At 59.3% G+C, this 21,222-nt stretch overlaps 1 protein-coding gene and 1 long non-coding RNA gene across 4 annotated transcripts in view; one reads left to right on the top strand and one right to left on the bottom strand.

Annotated features, from left to right (window-relative positions):
* CDH4 (cadherin 4) overlaps positions 1–21,222 on the bottom strand; it is a 495,180-nt gene that overhangs the window by 100,310 nt on the left and 373,648 nt on the right. For all 3 annotated transcript variants that reach the window (XM_021078205.2, XM_085003313.1, XM_085003314.1), the window contains one exon: positions 15,705–15,878. In XM_021078205.2, coding sequence (XP_020933864.1) covers positions 15,705–15,878 — 174 coding nt within the window. The remainder of the gene's footprint in view (positions 1–15,704; positions 15,879–21,222) is intronic.
* On the top strand, positions 1,123–6,964 carry LOC146395421 (uncharacterized). Its single transcript, XR_014832027.1, has 2 exons — positions 1,123–1,248; positions 2,062–6,964. It is a non-coding gene; the product is annotated as an uncharacterized LOC146395421 (long non-coding RNA).

The following is a 21,222-nucleotide window of genomic DNA, read 5'->3' as shown; positions in this document are numbered from 1 at the left end:
GAGGCTGCTCAGGGCGAGTGCCAGGAGGGACCACCGCCCCCTCTGCCTTGCTTCCTGAGGTCTCGGGATGCACAGGACAGATGGCCAAGCTGGCCCCGGCTGCTGCCCGGGAGTGTGCCGCTTGTGCTCAAACCCCTCAGGGATGTTTATCGCCCGAGCCGCCTGGGGTGACAGAGGACGCCATCCTCACGGGGCTGCCCTGGGGACCCTGGGGGGGCTCGGGAGGAGCCACTGGGCTGCGGGTCCCCGAGACACCCCAGTGGGCCTCCCAGGGCTCACGGGGTCCCTCCAGACTCCCAGCCCCTGCCTTCTTCTCTCTGACGGATGGGGCAGGGGACCCAGGGCGGGCCGCTGTGCACCAGGGCCCCGGGCCCCCAACCCCAGAGCTCTGCTTTCCGGTCCGGTTTCTTTAGCCAACGTCCCCCTATCCCACAGCTGGCCCTCCACCCTGGTGCACACCCTGCCCACGTGGACACGTGGCCTGGATCCCACCCAGACCCTCTCAGTCTGAGCCGGGGCCATACTGAGAGGCCTGATATGGGCCTTTTTATCAGCCCCCAGGCATATTTAATTATTACTTCTAGATACAGGCACAGCTTCTCAGAAGCCAGAACTGGCTTGATTGACAGCCTCGGGCCGCGGAGAAAGGCCCTCCGCTGGCAGACGCGTGTGTACTTTTCTGCGGCTTTAGCCTCTTTCCTGGTCGTGTCCAGCCCTGGGCTCTGCCACTCTTCACGGGAAAGACACGGATCAGCATGGGCCCTTCTAATCGCTGGTGACATCAGTGTCCCTTCAGTGCAGGGCGGAGAGGAGGGACTGGGGTGGCGCCCGCCGCCAATGTGGCTGGGTCCCCGTCCCTGGCCTGCAGAGCACAGCGTGCCTGGCCCTGGGCCCTGGCATGGGGCCCACTTCTCCGCGGGGCCTGGACGGAGGGGGCCTCACACCTGCGCCCTCCCGCTGGGGACACGGCGCCGAGTGGCTGAGCTGAGTGCCATGTGGCGTGCTCCCGGCACACCCAGCAGGCGCCGCTGTCACCGTCCGGAAAGCGGCGTGAAACTTAAATCATTTCTCCATGAAGTGGCAGATTTTCCACTTTAGCAGAGGCCCCTGCAAACAGCTTCCGCTTGTGGTTGTTTCTCTGTCTCGCTTGCGTCCTCATGCGCCAGCGCGGCCTCCCTGAGGCCCAGTGGAACTAAAGCTGCTGCCGGAGGCCGGAGGCCGACACTCCCAGGTCTGACCTGCTGGGAGGTAATGGGATTCCCCGCCCCCGCCTTCCCTTAGTCCCCCTGTGTCCCCAGGCAGGCGTCTGCGGGGTCCTGGAAGCCGGCACTTGGGACCTTGTCTATTCCTGCGGGATCTCCCTCCGGAGGAGCTGGGAGCTGGGAGTCTGGGGCGGGCTCAGGGGCGGCGGGACACAGAGCCAGGAGAACCAAGCCCAGCTTCCCTGTGCAGCTTCGCTGGCTCCAGGCTGGAAGCAAATCGTCCAGAGGAAGGCGCTTGGCCTTCGATGCGGCATGGTCCACGCAGCGGGAGGAAACAGCTTTGAGCACTTGGGTCCCGCCTCGGGGCCAGGGCTGGGTGGGCGTCCTGCTCTGCTGCTTCCTGGCTGTGTCACCTTGGACAGTCACTCAGCCGCTCTGAGCCTCAGCCTCTGCCTGTGGGAGTAAACTGGTATTATCATCCTTACGGCGCAGGCAGAGGATCGGATGGCAAACGGTGGCCCTGGGGCCAAAGTGGAGATGCCCGTGTGTGTGTGTGTGTGTGTGTGTGTGCGCGCGTGTGCGCGCGCGCAGGTTTGTGCACACATATGCGTGGCTCCGCTGGACTTGGAGAGGCCTGGGTGTGGAGTCTGGAGGAGTATGTGGGGCCGGGCTGGGCGGGGTTGGGGTGTCCCGTCCACACCCGCCAGCCCCCCCTCCCCCCCGGCCCCAATGACCCCCTGCTGCTCTCTCTGCGGGTCTTCGCGCCGGGCAGGTCCTAGTCCGGCAGGAGCCCAGGCAGCTCCTGGGAGGGGTCGTCAGCCAGGCGCCCCACCTAACGTGCCTGTTTGTCCCCAACCAGCCCAGCCCCGCTGTCTCATTCCTGCGCTGGGCTTTCTGTGTCACCTTCCGTGTCCTGGCCGTGTCCTCGTCTCCCGTCTGTGTCCACACCAGCGTGTACGCTCCCGAGGACAGGACAGGCCCACGACTGTCAGTGAGGACGGCAGCGTCCACACGGGGCGAATGTCTTCTCCGTGAGCACGACTTCCTTCCGGCCACGCCGGCCGCCCTCTAAGACACCGCACGTCCCTCTCAGGAGGAATCTGGAGGAGCCAACGCGCCGCTCTTTTAAAAGCTCACGTTTGCGCTGCTGTCGGGCGGTTTAAGGAAACGGTCAAGAGGTCTTCTCTGGTCCTAAAATCTCCCTCGGGGGTCGGCGTCTTTGTCAGGGAGAGCTGCAGTCTTCAGAGTTAAGCCAAATGGGACGGCTTTGCCCCAAATCCTGGGAAGAATTTGCCAGCACCGTCGAAAACCTAATACCTTTACTCTCAACAGGGAGTCTTCAAACGCTGAAAGGATTTTAAGGATGCCAACTAATGATTCAAGGTTTTTCACTTTTTCAATTTGTCCTTTACTTCAAAGGCCTTAAAAGTTCTGAAAGAACAGCTGGAGTGCGTGTTGCTGTTACATGTTGGAGTTCTTTTTTTTTTTTATTTTAATTTTTTTTTTTGTCTTTCTAGGGCCACACCCGTGGCATATGGAGGTTCCCAGGCTAGGGGTCCAATCGGAGCTGTTGCTGCTGGCCTACATCACAGCCACAGCAATGCCAGATCCAAGCTGCGTCTGCAACCTACACCTCAGCTCACGGCAATGCTAGATCCTTAACCCACTGAGTGAGGCCAGGGATGGAACCAGCAACCTCCTGGTTCCTAAGTGGACTCGTTCCCGCTGCACCACGACGGGGACTCCCTGTTATGCTGGAGTTCTGACTTAGAGTCCTGTTGCTGCCAGGAGCAGTGGAGGGTGTTGAGTGGGCGAGAGCGCTGGAATGGCTGAGAGGGTGGATGGACAGATGGTATGTGGATGAGCAGATGGATGGGTGGATGGATGGACAGATGGACAGATGGGTGCATGGATGGACAGGCTAATGAATGCATGGATGGAAGGACGGATGGGTGGGAGGACAGACGGATGGACACATGGACAGACGGATGGGTCCATGGATGGATGGATGGATGGGCAGATGGACTGATGGATGTATAGACGCATGGACAGACAGGTAGACAGATGGACAGATGGACAGACACTGGCCTAGTAGATTATGGATATACTAGACACCCCACCCCGTCATCCTTTATGCACCGGTTTCAGCCTGAGCGTCATCAATCTGTGTCAACCCTGTCCAAATCTACATGGTAAACTTGCAACCGAGTTTAGCTTGGGATGCTCTTCTTTTTTTTTTGTCTTTTTGCCATCTCTTGGGCCGCTCCCGCGGCACATGGAGGGTCCCAGGCTAGGGGTCGAATTGGAGCTGTAGCCGCTGGCCTACGCCAGAGCCACAGCAATGCAGGATCCAAGCTGCGTCTGCGACCTACACCTCAGCTCACGGCAACGCCAGATACCTAACCCACTGAGCAAGGCCAGGGACTGAACCCACAACCTCCTGGTTCCCAGTCGGGTTCGTTAACCACTGAGCCATGACAGGAACTCCTGGATGCTGTTCTTTTTAAAAGGAAGCCTAAATCTTGATGGGGACACAGAGTGCCCAGGCCGGGCCTCCCAAGTTGGCCACAGAGCACAGCTGCTCCTCTCTCTTCTCGGTCAGCTCCGCCTCCCAGAGGCAACAGGCGAGTTGCGAGTTGCAAATTCTGTGCTTCGGACACCTGCCCAGCTCAACCTGCACTCCGCTCCCTGGGCAGAGGCCACGACACGCGGGGGACGGGGCAGCCTCAGAGCACAGCGTGGCGTGGAGGGAGGGCTTCTGCCGAACCGACCACATCAACCGTGTCCTCTTCCTTTGTTTTGTGTGTGTAGACCGTCCCTGCAGCCAGGGGTGCACTGCTCCGGGAGAGATGAGCGTCTGGGCGGGGGTGCGGGGAGGCGGGTCTTCTGGCTGCCCCATCCTGGGCCTGGTGAGCCTGGTGGCCCTAGAAGGTCCCAGCCTCTTTGAGATGCTACTGAGCTGTCAGCTTGATTTTGCTTTTCACGGACACTGAGGGTCCGTGGCTTTTCTTGCTTTTATTGCCCCACTTTTTGGGAAAATGAAATCAACTTCTTGACTTTACGCACTACAGCTCATGAAAGCCCGGAGCCCAAATCAAACGCATAACTCAACCTCAAAGCAGCCTGAGAGGCTGCAAACCTAAGTGCCGGTGCAAATGCCTCTTTAGGCCTCTTGGGTTTGATTAAAACGAGGGCCAGTGCTGAGGCCATTTCCTGATGGTTAATCCAGAGAGGTCCCCCTGGAGCCGTGGTGGCCTGAGGCCCAGCCACAAGCTGGGCCGTCAACAGTCTCTCGGGTGGCATTTTAAAGAGTGACTTTGAAGACCGAGGCCTGGCTGTTCTGGCATCACCAGGGATGTTGAAAAACCACAGCACCGTTTGCCGGCGTCTCCCGCAGCTTAGAGGGGGGCTGAGTTCCCAACCACAGCCACCGGACACCATCTGTTCTGATTGGCTTTGCTGCTGAGCCGCGTCTCTCGGCCTTATTTCCGGGAGTGGAGGTCAGGTCCTCAGGCTGAGAGCTCTGTGGGGGCAGCTGACCCTCTCCCACCCTCTCCCACCGCCCCGGGGCGCTCCTCTGCAGTTGGGAAGAAAAGCAGCTTCAAAATAAAACGTCTGCGGTTTGGAAGCAATCAGCAGGAAACACCAAATATCAGACTCGGGACTGAGTCTCCTGCAGGAGCGCTGTGTCACCAGCCCCCCAAGGCAGATGGCCCACAGGCTGTCCCCTTCTTGACCCCGGGAAGCACACACTGTGGGCCCCTCGACGACCTGGAGGCGTGTCCGCATTCACAGCTGTGTCCTCTGCATCAGTGCCCGGCTGAGCCCGGAGGCATCTCGGGCAAAGGATGTGGCACTTTGCCCTCTCCCCACTCGGGCCCTGCCGGGACCCCGTCTGGTGTATCCTGGTGGACTTCCTGTATCACATGGGTGCTGAGAATCTGAAGCTCCAGGACCCTGTGGCCACTGGGTGGACTCAGAGCCACCCGAGGGAGACCCCACTCCCTGGGGTCACAAGCATCGGGTCATCACAGAGCAAACACAGCTCCTTGCTGTCCCCCTCCCCAGCTGCCTTCCCAAGGGGTCCCCCAGCTGGGCCCGGTTGCCGTGTGGAACCCAGCAGACCCCACGCTGCCAAGAGGCCTTGTGGGACACCAGAGCTGGTCCCGCCCTTGCTCGTCCACCAGGGGCAGAGACCCCAGGGCCCCCGGCCCTTGCTTCCTCCCCCTCGACTCTGGAGCACGTCGTCAGCCTCACCCCGGCGGCCTGGCCTCAGCTCCCTTTACAGCACTCCAGGTGTGACAGGTTTGTGTCCTGCCCCCGGAAGCCAGGTCGCCCCATGTGACCTGTGTGGACCAGTGGCAGGGCCTGGCAGTGAGGCCCGGGGGTGCTGGAGGGGAGCAGCCTGGCCGGCAGAGCAGAGCCGGGAGGCAGGAGCAGGGAGGGCCGCCAGCCTGTTGCGCTGTGAGCACTGAGACTTGGGGCGTTTCTCCTGCAGACACACAAGCTCCTGTAAGCAGCTCACAGGCTTCCTACCAGTGTAGACGCCACGCCCTCACAGGGCCGTCACCCTCATTGTCCCCCCAACAGGTCCAAGGCCCTGCCCACCCCCCTATCCTTGCACCCCTGCTTCATGCCCTGCATCCCGTCTCCCAGCCCTGTGCAGCTGAAAGTGAGGACACTGCCCCAGTGCCCCCAGTGGATGGATGATGCAGGCAGAGAGGGAGGCACTGGGGTGGTGGGGACAGTGGCCATCTGAAGGGCAAGCACCCGTGGCCCCGACACTCTCCCCCTCGCTTCTTTGCCCGTCTCCATCCGGCCCCTCTGAGCTCCTGGTGCCTCCTCTACGAAGCTGAGCTTCTGCTGTTGCTGCTCCCCTGCCTGGGTGCTCTTCCCTGGGACAGCGCCAAGGTTCCTCCGCCACTGCATTCGCTCTCGCACCGGAGGTGACTTTCTGGGCCACCTCATGTGATGGGCTCCACGGGCGCCCCGCAGCCTCAGCCCTAACACCCAGCACCCATTTGCTCATCCCTCTCACGGAGCATAAACCCTGTCTTATCCGTGTCTCCAGGACAGCACAGCGGGGGCGCTCAGCACGGACGGAAAGGCTTGGGACAAGTGACCATCACGAGGTGACCTTCACCATGACCTGCGGTCACTATTCTGTACAGGAGAGAAGGCCACTGCTTCCACATGCGGGCTGCTGGCAACTCCGCCCCACGAACCCCCAAGCCTCTCCCGCCTCCACACTTAGCCCGCCCCGCTCATCAGTGCGGGAACCTGAGGGGACAGGAAGTCACTCTCCCCAGTTCCATCCAGGTTGTCCTGGAGGCGAGTCAGGAGTGAAAGCAGTGACCTTGTCCTGCGGCCGGGCCGGGCGGGGGGGAGGGGTACAGGCTTCACCCTCACAGCCCCTCCTCCCTCAATTACTGGGCCCTGCTCCCTGAGTTCTGGAACATTCCAAGCCCTGAGCACCTGGCCTCCTTCCCGTTCTCGACAGTGAGTCCCAACCACCCCCGAGGCTGGTGCCCACACTTGTGAACAACGTCCGGTCTGCGGACACGAGGGCCCGGGGCCGCAGCAGAACCCCTGGTGGTGGGACGGGGTCGGCTGGGAGCCCTCCCCCTGGACCCGCACCCACTCAGGGTGCTGCAGCGATTCAGCCACTAAATTAAATCTCTGAGTATTAAGTGAATGATGGAAATCTAAAATATTAATATATTCTAATTGAATATTCTCCAATAAATTATGAGCACTTGCAGCAATTTGATTTTACTTTCGTTTCTTAAGGAACTTTCAGCTGCTCAGTATAGCCATTAAGGTGATTCGAGAAAGGGAACGTTTTCTGCTCAGACGAGGGGCGGACACCACAAAGGGACCCGCGCCTTCTGTTGCACGGCTGATTAAATCGCAGCACCCAGGGCGGCTGCGGCGCTCCAGGCCGCTCTCTTCGCGAGCGCCGTGCAAAGGCCCGCAGGTCTCGAGGCGCGGCACTTGCAGGGAGGCTCGGAGGCTGCCCCGCAGGGTCCCCGCCGGCGCGTTCGTGTCGGGCCTGCACTTTCGGAACCAACACCGGGCCGGGGGCCGGGGGCCCAGGCCCTCCCCCCGGGGCTGGACGGGGCTGCCCCTGCCCCGGCCGCGGAAGGAGCCCTGCTGTCTCTCTCAAAGTCTCGCTCCAGAAACCGGAGCCTTTCCTCGCCTCCTCGCGGGGCCGGCTGACGCCCCTCCGGCCGTTCCCGCCGCCTCCCTTCCCAGCCGCCCTCCGAAGAGGGGGCACGCCGAGGGCAGAGGTGACAGTTCCATGACCTCTTCAGCCCTTTCTCCAGGGACGAAACCCAAACACAGCAAACTCCTGAGCCCCCCGCTCTCTGTCTCTTCTCAGAGGCTGCAGTCTGGGAAAACGTGCTGCCTCTTTTTTTTGCTCTTTGGCTGCCCCGTGGCATATGGATTCCTGGGCCAGGGATCAGATTCAAGCCACCGTCGAGACTGGGGCCCGATCGCTCCTCCCTGTTCACTCCCCCACCAGCGTCCCTGCCTTTGAAGAACAGGCCTCAAAGATCCCCCGGAGAGGTGAGGGATTGGAGCCGCTGAAGCCTCTGCCTCTTAGGAAGCAACCAAGACTGCCCGAAGCCTGCTCCCTGGTGACTCCTTGAAAGGGAGGTACGCTGGACTTTAGGGGACTGCACCCACTGGGGGAGGGCCCTGTGCACCTGGGGGAGGGCCCCCGTGTGCCTGGAGGAGAGCCCTGTGCACACGGGGGAGGGTCCTGTGCACCTGGAGGGGGGCTCTGTACATCTGGGGGGGCCCTGTGCACCTGGGGGGGGGCCTGTGCATCTGCAGGGGTGCCCTGTGTACCTGGAGGGGGGCCCTGTACACCTGGGGGGGAGCCCTGTGCACCTGGGGGGGCCTGTGCACCTGGGGGAGGGGCCCTGTGCACCTGGGGGGGGCCCTGTACACCTGGGGGGCCCCTGTACACCTGGACGAGGGCCCTGTGCATCTGCAGGGGGGCCCTGTGTACCAGGAGGGGGGCCCTGTGTACCTGGAGGGGGGCTCTGTGCACTTGGGGGAGCCCTGTGTACCTGGGGGAGGGCCCCCTTGCACCTGGGGGAGGGACACAGCAGAGCAGCACGTCCCAGCTACACTGCGGTGTGCATCGGACCTCCCACCCCAGGCAAGGCTCGGTCCACGCTCAGACCATGTCAGTCTCCATCTTCAGTGGGTCCTGTTATTGTCCTCTTTGCTGCAGCCACATAAATCCTAAGCCCCACAATACAGTGCTCTACTTGTGCTTTAAATTGTCAGCTGCCGTTTCAGTAAGTTAAGACAAAATCACAGTTTTTTATGTTAACACACATTTACCTTCTCCCGAGCTCCGTCCCTGCCTGTAGCTCTGAATTTCCAACTGGGGTCACTTCTTTTCCGCCTAAAGAACATCCGTTACCACTTCTTGTGGGTTTGCTGGCAATGAGCTCCTTAAGTTTGGTGACCAGAAATGTCTTTTTTAAAATAAATTTTTGTATTTTATTGAGAAAGTATTGTTTAAAGTTTATAATTCCAGAGAATATTTTGATGACAAAAATTAATAGCTGACAAACCAAACGTAAAAGAAAGAGCTTTATTTCACCGTTCGTTTTGAGGACTCTTTTCTCCAGATATAGAATTCTCGGTTGGTCGATTCTTTTCATTCAGCGATTTGAAAATGTCATTTCCCAGAGGCCTCCATCCCCTAAAGAGAAGCCATTCCTCGTTTTACCATCATCCTTTGTTTGCGCTAAATCTCCCTCTGCTTTTAAGGTTTTTTTCTCTAGTTTTAGAATTACAGCAGTTTGACTAAAATCAAGGTATGGCTTTTTTTGTGTTTATGCTACTTGAGAGCCACTGAATTTCTTGGATATGTAAGTTTGTTTCTCCACCAAATTGGGGAAATTTCAATCATTTTTCTTATTTAGTCTCTCTCTCCTTCCCCTTTGGGACTCCAGTTACACAGTTAGGTCACCTGACCCTGTCCCGCTGAGACTGTGTGTTTCAGTCCTCTCCCTTCCCGTTCTTCAGAATGAATAATTTGCATTGATCTATCTTCAGACGCACGGACCTTTTTTCTGCCCTCTGCAATCTGCCTGCACGCCCGTCCGGTGAGTTCTTCATTAGAGATCTCATGCTCTTCAGTTTTGCTGCCTCCGCTTGGTTCTATTGCAGAGGTTGTTTTTTTTTCTGCTGTGACTCCTGAGTCTTCGTTCATGCTCAGCATATTTTCCTTTAAGTCCTCGAGTGTATTTTAAGAGGTATTTTAAAGGCCTTGCTGCTAATTCCAGTATCTGGGTAACCTCAGAGTTAGGTTTTATGACCAGTTTCTGCCTAATTATGGGTTGTGTTTCCTCCCTTTTTTCACATGTCCAGTAATTTTTGTTTGCATACGGATCATTGTAATCATTGGAGATGATACTGCCTAGAGAGTCTGTGTCCTTCTCTGAAGGGTGGACCTTGGCTGGGCTGAACTCTCCATCTGTTTACCTCGCAGGAGGCAGCAGCCCAAGTCTATGCTCAGTGCTTACAATCCTCTAGCTGCTGCTTTTCTCTGGGGTCTGAGTCCTCCTTGTCCATGCACAGGTCAAGGGGTGGTCAAGGAGCTGGAGCACGTTTACAACGGGGAGTCACCATCTGTGACTACGTATTTTATAAGATGTATCCCCCCACATTCCAGCTCCTTTGTCAGCTCTAATCCCCGTCGCCCAGCTCCTCTGGCCAGGAGGACTTGTGTTCCGCATGAGGTCCAGCCACCCTCTGATGCGAGGATGGAACGGGGAGTGCGCTCAGAGCTTATGTGGTGTGTGTGCCCAGGATGCCCCTGACTTGGTGGAGGAAATGCAGAGACAACCTTTGGCTCCAGTTGGCGCCAGCTCATTCGGTTTGGTCAGATGTGAGGGAGGGATTTTGACAACGCTTCCCAAGCCGCCCTCAGCTGAGCTCCCTACTCTAGAAACGACCTGCTCACCATCTCCACATGCCCGTTTTTCACACCGAGCGAGTCCATAAGGGTTCCTTCCAGAGTCTTCTATTCGGAGCTCCCTTTCCAGGCCTGCTCTCTGGGGATGGATCTGTGTGATTTCTTGTCCCTTAAAATATCAACTTCCAAAATGAAAGGGCTAGTCTCCCAGGAGCACTCTCTCCCTCCTCATCGTCCTGAGCCAGTTCCTACAGCTGCCCTGGACAACCTCTCAAAATAACAATTTTGAATTTGTATTAGACTCAGCTAAGCAATGCATCCGCTTTTTCCAAGTTGGATTTTCATTCTCATTCTGAATCTTGCCAGAAGTCAAACCTGATGTACATGCTAGAAAGCAAGTGTCTTTTCAAAACCCTCCTCTAATCCACACACGACGGCCTCCTCACCAAGCTCTTCCAGGGACCCGAGTCCAGGTGACAAGCAGAAAGCAGCCTGCCTGGTGCTTCTGGAGGCCACAAAGCACTCTGCCCTCTTCCCTCCGACTCTCAGTGTCCGCCCAGCGCTCGGCACCCACAGATGGCCCCAAAGCGTCCCAGCCAGAACGCAGCGCTGGAATCTGGGAGCAGAAAGGCCGCCATTTAACCTTTAGCAGGGGTCTCCTGCTACCAGTTTCCACGACTCCCCCCGGTGCAAAGCCTCTAGGAGCTGGGATTGGCTTAGGGACTGAACTGCTTCCTCCTTCCTTCTGAGAACAGCCTGGATCTTCTGAGTGCATCCCTCGCTCAGCCCTTATTTAGACCACAGTCTAATTCCAGTGGGCGAACCGTGGAGGCTGGTTCCACGCCTCGCTATGGACATCACGGCTCCCAGCCACCCTGTCCCTGTCCAGGACTCCGTCTGCACGCCGGATCCACCGCTGATCTCTTACCTACACTGCCTGCGTGGTGGGGCTAATGCTAGTGAAGCGACATGCTCTTCCTTCCTGGGAAAAAGCCTGTAATTAACAGAGGTTTTGGGGAAAGAACATTCCGCCTGCTCCTCTCCCGCCCATTTTTTCATTTAACATATTTTATCAGAATGAAATGCCTTAATGAGCAGAGAATCGCAGCTGATCCCAGCTGAACCTCCAACTGCTGCACACTCGGCTTGCTGCTCCCATCAAGCTGTATTCACGCTGTGATTTGCGCTTCTTTCAGGAGCAGCCCCCCCAAACACTGACAGGAAACTCATCAACTTCCTGTAGACAGAAATGGGGCAGGAAAGCACCCCAAACCCTCGTCTGTGCTACATTAGAGTTTAAGGGGGAAGGGGGGAGGAGGCAGGAAGTGAGCACATCGCATGGGGGTGCACGTGTGCCTGTGAGGTGGGGGCTGTGCACACGTGTGCGTTTGCAGGCAGGAGTTTCTGGGCTGAGTTCTTACATAACGACTTGGAATCCACTGGGAAAACACGAATCTCTTACAGAAACCATTTTCCAGTTGCCGAAGATACCTCTGCCCAACCCCTGTCTTCCATGGAAGCAGAGGGAGCTTCCACGGGCTGGACGAGAGCCAGGACGAGCAGTGCCAAGTCCCCACCAAATGCCACGTGCCATGGTCACCATGGGGTGTGAGCCAAGGGGCGTCCAGCACAGCGCTTGCCGTTGGCATTGCCTCACTCACTGCACACATGCAGCGCCTACTGTTTATAGCACCAGGGACACGGGCGGTGCCCCGCCTCGGGGAGGCCCGTCCTTGGATGAATAGACAACACGTACGACTACAGATCAGATCACACCGAGTGCGGTGAAGCAAGGACGCGGGATGTGGGGGAGGAGAGCTCACGGTGGAGAAGGGCTGGTGAGTTGGGTCCCGTCACTCACCCAGGGCCACCCGATCCTGGGCCCGGTGGGCCCCTTGGGAAGGCACTCACACCGTTTCTGCCTGGGGAAGCCCGCTGGGGCAGAGGCCAGGCCTTCCCCACATGTACCCCTCCTCCTGCTGGAGCAGGGCTGGGCTCCATTCCCGGGACCCCTTGCAACTAGGCAAGGCCGCATGCCACAGGGTTCTGGCCAGGGGAATTTAGGCTGGATCAGTGCACGCCCAGGTCCTCACCCTGGGGCCCCAAGTGACCGCAGCACAGTCTCCCGCCCCCAGTGAAATGAACCTCAACTGTGTCAGTTTCTGAAATGTGGGGAAGGCTGGTTACAGCGGTCAGCCTAGCCCGACCCACGCCCTACCCTCCGCAGGCGGCCTGTGTCGGAGTGGACATCTGGGGAGAGGTAGCCTTGTCTGGGGGCTGCAGACATGCCAGGGGTCGGAGGCGCACAGGACAGGTTCTTGCCAGCCCGGCACTGCTGTGGACTAGAAAGCCAGAGACGCAGAGCGTGTGGCTCTGCTCACCTGCCACCTGGTGCCACGCTCCAGCCCAGGACTGTCACCGGCAAGGAGAGGCCTTAGGAACCTGCGTCTGCAGGACGACAGCTCCTGCCGGCTGCTCTCCTGCCAGATGGTGCGAAGGTCTGTGTTATCGGCTGGGGGTGGCTCGCTGTCCTGCTTCGCAGCTGTGCGTGTCCCCATCAGAGCACAAGGACGTCACTGCGGCCTCGTGACCAGTTGGGTCCTGCATCCCCACGCCCATGGGCCCATCGGGAGGCGAGCCCTCTGCGGTCAGGAGACGCCACTCCTCTGTCCCCAGCCCCGACGCCCGGCCCCTGGGACACGGCAGGTGCACCCGGGAGGAAGCACGGAAGTGCCCAGTGGGTCCTGGGAAAGCTTGCAGGGCATAGGCTGCCCACAGGGGCCTTGTCTCCATTCGGTGCCTTCGCAGGCCTGTGCACATCTGGGCACGAGTAGGGGACGGGCACGTGTGGGCCCTGCTGTCATGCAGCTGAGAAACTCAGATCTGGACCACAGACTCTTTCAGCGGTGCCAAGATGCCTGCTGAATGTTGTGTGCGCGTGTGTGTTTGTGTGTGCACACGTGTGCGTGTGTGCACATGCCTGCGCACCGTGCCCCCACCCCGGGACCCTTAGAGACTCACTCCTCGCTGTAACAGCCCTGCCAAGGGCCAGTGGGCCGACTGGGCAGACCCTCCCGGAGTCTGGGAGATGAGTCCATGTGGCCCAGCCCGTGGGCTCCCTCACCGCCTGCTGCGGCTTCCACCCGCCGGGGGCAGAGCTGAAGAGTTTCAGCAGAGGCCAGTGAGTCCACGAGGCCCAGAACACGCCCTCACTGATCCCTGACAGAAAACGCCTCTGCCCGCGAGTCAGACCAGCAGTTTCCTGCCGGAGAGGATGCCTGGGGAGCGCAGGAAAGGCCGCGAATAAACCGCTCCTGGATGGAGCCTCTGTCGTCTATCCCAGCGACGTCAGAGAGCAGGCCTCTGGTTCCGGCGTATTTAAGACATTTCCCCCGGCCCCACACTCAGGGCGCCGCCAGGCTCCGAGTGTGGACAGTTACACGGCCAGAGAGCAGCTTGTTTTCTCTGCCTTGCGCTGGTTCTACAGTCAGATTTCATTGCAACGAACGGCACCAGCCTCCCAATTGTGATCCAATAAAGCCTCCTTTAGAATAAATTTATTTACACTAAAAATGAGCCACTAGAGAAAGCTGTGAGTGACAAGTGACAGGGGCGGGGGGCGCCGCGAGAGCCTTGACGGCAGCCAGGCCTGGAGCTGAGTCATCAGCGCTGCTGTTGGCGTGGGCGGTGCCCTGGGCTTGGGGACACCGAGTCAGGGAACGCGCTGGACTGGGGGTCAGTCCCTCCACCCCACAGGGAACGCCCCGTCCAGGCGGTGGTGCGGGGGGTGGCTCTGGAAATGACCCCTCACCTCGGGGGGTTGAGGCAGCAGGCTGCTTTCTGGGTGAGCTGGAAACCCGGCCCCCCTTGCCTCTAGGACCACCGCGCTCAGCACCTCTGGCACCAGTGGTGTCGCCACGCCCAGGGATTCTCTGCGACACAGCTGCGGGTCCCAGGGTGAAACTCAGTCCTGCCACTGTCCGCCTGGAGGGGATGTCCACCCCCAGGCGAGGGGTGCAGTCCCATGAGACGCCCCCACTTCAGACTCCAGCTGCTGAGCCCAGGCTGTCACCTGTAATCCCCACAACCCCCTGCTGAGGGCACTACATCTGTGAGGGCAGCTTTCAGAACCCAGAGAACCCGCCTCCTCACCAGACTTGTGGCTGTTCTGAAGGACGGGACTTGGGGTCATCGGATGCCAGAGGGAGGAGGTGTGCAGGGCGAGGCGTGGGGAGGGCTCGGAGGCTCTGTGCCCTCCCCGAGCGCCACCCACCCCGAGCACCACATGCCCCGCCAAAGCGCGCTGAACCTCGTCCTTTGGGGTTTTAGGGAGACTTTATCATACAGGCAGGACCGATTACTTCATGCGCCTCTGGTAACTGATTCAACCTCCAGTCCTTCTCCCCCCGCAGAGGTGGGGGAAGGGAAAGTGACGTCCCGACCCTCCAGGCACATGGTCGAGTCCCTGCCCACCAGCCCCCACCTGGCCTTGGGAAAACTCAGGTGCGCTGGGAGGGCTGTGATGTACACCTGCTGACATCTCTTCACTCTAATCACTGAGGAAATTCTACCGTGTCAGGAGTTGTAGCCGAGAACAGGGACAAAGACCAAACTATACATTTCTCACTTAAGCCACGACATCACATGCGGTGACGGCAGGGTGACAGTCACGACTGCGTCACTGAGGGTGCCTTGTGTGAGGTGGGGTGTCTGACCTGGGGGTCCTGTGAGGCCTGCTGCCTCCTCTGCTCCATCTCTGCATCTGAAACATCCCCCCCGCCCCCCCGCAGCTTTCTGCAAAAAAAAGAGCAGGAAACAGAACCGACTAATCAGGCCAGGAAGATGATGCCTTAACAACACTCAAGGCGCCCCCATTTTCCCAGAGTCGGGGTGAGGCGTCCACCACGGATGGCATCATTTAATGGGATTCTCACCATCATTTTATCAAATTATTGCTCAGATTGGGTTGCAATTTTCCTCCAAAGGAAGAAGAAAATGCCAGTTGATGGCTCTGACTATCGAAATACAAATTTGCAGAATGCCTTCTTCCCTCCTTCAGGAAAGGCGACCCCGGGGTGGGAGCCGGCCACACAAAGCGGGGAGCAGAAGGGACACGCAACTGCCCCCTGGCCCCCTAGTCTCTGTCTCAGGACCTCTGATTTCCACCAAGAGCCTCGTCACTGCCAACAAGCCGCCATGCCCCGTTCAGCATCTCAGTCACAGCTGGAAAGACGTGCGCACAAGCAGACGGAAGCAGAGTCAGAGGTCACAGGCCACAACCCGAGCCCCTGTCCTACCTCCTCCGCGCACTAGAGTAACCAGAGAGAGGACCCAGCGCAGTCTGGCCCGTCCACCCGGAGGATGCAGCTGCCCGGCTTTGCCTGTGACCCGTGTCACGCTCGTCTCTTGACGAAGAGGCGAAACCCTGGCCTTCTCGCACGCAGAGCCGGTCCCCTGCTCCAGGAACAGGCCCCCTGTGCCACTCGCAGCATCCTGGGCGGAGAGGCCGGGCCGGAGCCGGGACACGCGCCCCCGCCCCCGGCGGAGCCCGCACTTACCCTCACCAGCTGCTGCGGGAAGGGCCCGCGGGAGTTTTCCGGCACGTTGATGGGCGGGATGACCCAGTCCCGCTTCTGCCGCCTCAGCCCGTGGGCGCTCTGGTGCTGGGGCCACGGCAACGGCGTGTCACTCGGAGGCTGGGCAGGGCCCGGGGCGGCACTCTTCTTGCCTCTCTGCACGAAGAAATGCCACAAAATGACAGTCAGAGGAGAAACGGCACCGGGGCAGCCAAGCAGCACGAGTCCCACGTTTTTAAAGGACAGAGAGAAGGAAGCACGCAGAAGCATCAACTCCGGTTTTCTCCGGTCGCCGGTGAGCTGCATGCGACTTCAGTTTACCTGGTTCCTTTTCCCTTTCTGCGCTTCTGAATGTTAGGAGTACATGAGGTTCTGCAACTCAAAGAGCCAACAGAACTCACGCGCACACGACGCCTGTGTCTTTGCTGCCTCCGTGTTTATCTTCCAGGCGTCCCTCAGGCTGCACCATTGCAAAAAGCCTGATGCTCACTGTACCCCGAGCTTCAGAGCCAACAGCACAGAGAGCTCACAGGGCAGAGACAGACCCTGGACCAGGACAGCCCGAGGCAGAAAGACTACGCTGGCTGAAGGCACCGGACCCAGGCCGCCCCTCTCCATCGTGGCGTGGTCCCCACCCTCCAGTTGAGCTCCAGACCCCACGAGGACCCAGGGGTGTGAGCTGTGGACAAAAAACCTTCCCCACCCCCTTTTGGGAAAAGTTGCATAGAAATAAGTTAAACACACATACACAAAACTAATTGATGACAAAAAAAAAAAAATCTTATATTGGTCCTGAGTCCCCAAACTTAATGCTACATCGATGGAAAAATCCATCTGGACAAGCCACACTCCAGGGAGACCTCCTCGGACTTGCCTCGCCGGGCCCAGCTGTCTGCCTGTTGAGCTCCCACACTTAAGAGAGTGCAGCAGTCAAAACCCCAGAGGCTTAGCAGGTTGCTTCCCATCCTGCAGCGGAAGGACCCACGCAAGGCAGGTGCGTCCCCAGTGGCCTGGATTTCTATGGAAACACGGTGTTCCACCCACGTCTGTTCAAGTCAAACTAACAGAGGCTGTCTTGTGACCGACCCTGCGTCACTCACGATGACGGGGCGGGGGTGCGTGTGTGTGTGTGTGTGTGTGTGTGTGTGTGTGTGTGTGTCAGCTCTAGGCTCCTTGATGAGCTGCACAGAACCGACTGCAGGACGGTCCTGGCCACGCATCCTCTCCAAGCGTAGGGGCAGCCAGTGCCTGGTGGGGGCAGAGCATGCTGGCATCTCCGTTGCATCCTTCCTACCGCCAATGCCACAGGAAGGCCATCCCCCTTTACCAAGGGGGCCACTGGGGGACTCAGAGAGGCTGGGTAACGTCCAAAAGCCCCACGGCTCATGGGGCAGAGGCAGAATCTGGGTGCTGGGGTCAGGCCCCAAGGCCAAGTGCCCCTCATGTCTAGGGTGTCTTGGCCCAGGGGTCTGCCTCCCTCTAGGTCCTTAGGTCAGCGTGGGGTAGGCTGGGCAGAGATGGACATTCCCACGAAAGAGGCCCTGGGATGTCGGCGAAAATCCTCAGCCCAGGAGAGGCACCTCCCAGCTCCCAGCAGCATCAGCTTCCAGGTTAGAAAGGCCACGTGTGAGGTTCCTGCCCAGACCAACTACTGCACGCGCGCGCGGGGTGCAGGGGTGTTTGGGGAGCCCTCCAGGTGACTGCCACGCTCTGCAGACGCACAGCCCTTGTGGGGGTGCCTCACCCCACAGGAAGTGAGGTTCACCTGCCCCAGGTGGCTGCCTCAGTGGAGGCACCGCGGCGGGGGGGAGTCCTGCGGGGATGGGGTGGGGTCCCAGCCACAAGCACAAGCTCCGGGAGGTAGGCGCTGGCTGTCCCCGCGTCCCCACACCTTCCCACGTGGGCACAGAGAACGCAAGGGGGCCACACCCGGGGGACGTTGGCGCCGCCAGAAGCTCATCTGAGCCTCTGAACTTCGGACTCAGAATCTGAACATTTCCATGGAGCCACGCTTCTTTTAAAAACTGCTTCGTCTTCACTTGCTCAGGATGGGCTTGCACTGCGTTAATTTCCCTGGTGTTTTGAATAAATGGTGCATCTTTGCTACTATTTTAAAGCTGTGAGACAAATGTAATAACAAAACCTGGTGAAGATCAATGAAGCCAGACCTGCGCTGGCTTCAGCCGGGAAGACACTCCTGCTTCTCTGGGGAGGAAGGCCCACGATGCCGAGGGTTTACCCGGAGCCGGTGCCCTTCTGAAGCATGAGGACCAGGCGTTCAGAACGCGTGTGCGAGCGAACACGGACGCATAATCATACAAATTGTCAACAACGCCCCTGGCTACTCTCCGAAGTATTTCCTAACAGAAGACAGCTGCTCTGTCCCCAGCACGTCCCTGTCATCTGCTTCCGAGCCGCGACGGCAGTGGCGAGTGTGGGGTAGGATGTGAGTGCGACCCTACGCTGCTCACCAAGAATCACACGTGCGCAATTTTAGAGACTTGTCGACAGATGCCTACAGGACCGTGGGCCAGCTCCGTGCACCGTGCATGTGTGTTTACGTATCCACACAATGCCTATGTGTGCTTGTGTACACACGTGTGTTTTGCATGTCTCTGTGTACATAACGTGTCACAATTTTCTCAAAATCAACAGCTCGGCCCCAACAGGCTTGCTAAGCCCACATCACTGGTTCCTTGTGGACAGTTGAGCCCAAGTCAGAGGTCTCTAACTGGTGGGGCCGGGGGTCCGGAGGCCGAGCTGGTCTTTGGATCCAGCCAGGCTCGCACCTGCAGGTCCGCAGAAGGGCGAGTCCTGAGGAAACCACCCACCTCTTAGCCAGTGTCTGAGAGGATGTGCTCGAGAGGCTCCCTTCCCGGAGTTCAGAGGGGACGGTCCTGCAGACCCCCCACCCCACGCCCCCCGGGCACGGCCAGATCTGGGCTCTGCTCCCACACCGAGGCCAGCCGCACCCTGGGCTGTGCCCGTCCCTAACCCCGCCTCCACTCTGCCCCCTTCCCAGTGCCCTGAGTCAGCCTGGGCGCAGACCCCACTTCGCCCCCCGCCGAGCTCGGGCCCTGACCTTTGCCCTGGTGGCGTCCTCGTGTTCCAGACGCAGCCCACAGCAGCTCCCCCTTGATCCCTGGGGACCGAGCACCTCACAAGGAGCACCTGCTCTGATGACACCCCCACGGTAGGCAGTGCCTGGCCTCGGCGTGGTCATGGGGCCCCGCCCCGCACCCCCGTGGCTCGGAGCAAACTCAGTGGACTTAAGTGAGGGCTGAGAACCACAGGCACGTGACCAAGGGCAGGGTGGGGGATAAGTTTGGCCTTTAGAGGATCCAGGGGGACCTGCACCGGGGGTGGTCGCACAGGAGGGGGTCCTGCAGGCTGGGCCGGATTCCCAGGGGTGCAGAGGGAGGTTGGGAGAAGGCAGCGGGGCTTCAGCTGTGGTCCTGGGGGTGGAGGCCTGGCCTGCCAGGAGCCTGAGAGTTCAGAGTGCAGGCGGGTCCCATCACCTTACCGCCCAGATGAGGCACAGGCAGGATCGAGAATGTGTCTAGCCTACCTGCTAGCACTGGGCAGCGCTGCCCAGGTGAGGGCAGGAGTGGGCACAGGTGGGCATCCTGATCCAACCTGGGGAAGACGGGCTCCCTTCTAATGATGGGGGGTTCCCAGCATCCACCCCTCCCCTTGGTTCCCTGGCAGGCCCATCCCAAAACCCCGAGTGGGTGTGAGTCCAGCCTGGCCACCAGGCTGGCTGCTGGGGACACTCCAGGAGCAGGCTATGTGGGGGCCAGACCTCGTTCTCGAAGCTCTAAACTTGCCTGCTTCTTCTTCTTTTTTTGTCTTTTTGCCTTTTTTCTTGAGCCGCTCCCGGGGCACATGGAGGCTCCCAGGCTAGGGGTCTAATCGGAGCTGTAGCCACCGGCCTATGCCAGAGCCACAGCAATGTGGGATCCGAGCCGTGTCTGCGACGCACGCCACAGCTCATAGCAACGCCAGATCCTTAACCCACTGAGCAAGGCCAGGGATCAAACCCGCAAGCTTATGGTTCCCAGTCAGATTCGTTAACCACTGCGCCACGACGGGAACTCCTTAAACCTGCCTGCCTTTGAATCACCTTTTATTTACAAAGCATTTCTCAGTTCAGATGGCCTCTCCCACTGAGACTTAATCCATCGTGCTGACAACGCTCTGAGACGGGGACCGACGAGGGAGAAGCCTCCCAGGCTGTGGGCCGAGCGTGGGCCTGGGGCCTGGGCCGGGCCCCTTCCCTTGGCTGTGCCTGTCTCCCTCTCCAGGGGCGTTGTGAGCCCCGTGCTCTGGGGGACGGCTGCGGCCTGGGCAGGAGGCAGGGGCCCCTCCTGGGACGCTGGCTGCCTCTCACAATCGGGGGGAGGTTAGGTGTCTCCTCCTGGGAGGTACAGTGACTTGCGGGGTCACAGCCTCAACCACGTGACTCTGTAAAGACACACCATCTGGTGCTTGAGCGCCTGCTTGGGCTGGGCCCCTGTGAGGGGCCACTGTCCATGGCGTGTGGGGTCTGGGGGTCCAGGACGGTGGTCTCGGATCCTTCCAGACCCCGGGGACTCTGGCCTTGGAGTTTCTCTCTCGGCAGGTTTTCCAGACCAACCTCCGGCGTAGGCGTCGTCTTTCCGGGGGCGAAGGAAGGAGCCCTCCCAGCCACACTTCGGAGGACGATTCAACGGAGGCGGGAGCAGAAGGCATGGAGACAAAGGATCGTCTTCCAGTTTTGCGGGAAATCGAGGCCCCGCGTTCGTGGGCAACTTGCATGACGTGCCCCCCAACCAAAGTCGCCACTCTCAAACCACCCCACCGCGCCCAGCCCTGTGCTGGACCCCGCGGGGACCGCGCCTGCCCTCCCGAGCCACGGCCACCTGCCAGCTCCTCCCCGGGCACATCATCTTACTTTCCTAAGCTGCCGGCAGCCCTGGGCCCAGGCGGGCCTGCTCTCCTTGCAACGAGGGCTGTTCCCTGTGTCTGACGCTGAGCGTGATTGAGTGTGACGTCTGGGCGAGCTCTGCAGGGACCCCTGGGAGTTAGCATGGAGCTGGGTCACGTCCCTGCCATCATCGTCCACAAGCCAAAGACGAATAATGCAAAGCTGACCTGGGGCAGGTTTTAAATGATTGCCTCTCTCTTTCTTTCTTTTTTTCCAAAAAAAAAAAAAAAAAAAAGAACGAACAGAAATGCCAGAGGAAGCATATAATCACATGCCCTCCTCCCGTCTGCACGGAGAAACTTAATTTGTCACGTTTTCCTCTTATCCAGCCACTCGCCTGGTAGAAGGACAGGATGCTGGAAGGCTGTAGAAGCGGGCGGGCTGACTCCTAAGATGCCAGGCCGCCGTCCCCGCAGAAAGCCCGAGCACATTCCCCGCCACCTTGGTGTGAGGTGGGCATCAGCTGGTTAGCAGTGAATCTGCCCTATGTGGTGTCCTCATCTCCTGGTGACAGGAAGGCAGGTGACGCCTTCC

This window comes from Sus scrofa, chromosome 17, assembly GCF_054392235.1.
Source record: "Sus scrofa isolate SSC_HxYL_T2T_F1_AM1 chromosome 17, Sscrofa_HxYL_maternal_Yorkshire_Landrace_v2.0, whole genome shotgun sequence".
Taxonomy (NCBI): Eukaryota; Metazoa; Chordata; class Mammalia; order Artiodactyla; family Suidae; genus Sus; species Sus scrofa.
The sequence above is the reverse complement of the archived record's forward strand: the minus strand, read 5'-3'. Positions and strand labels throughout refer to the sequence as shown.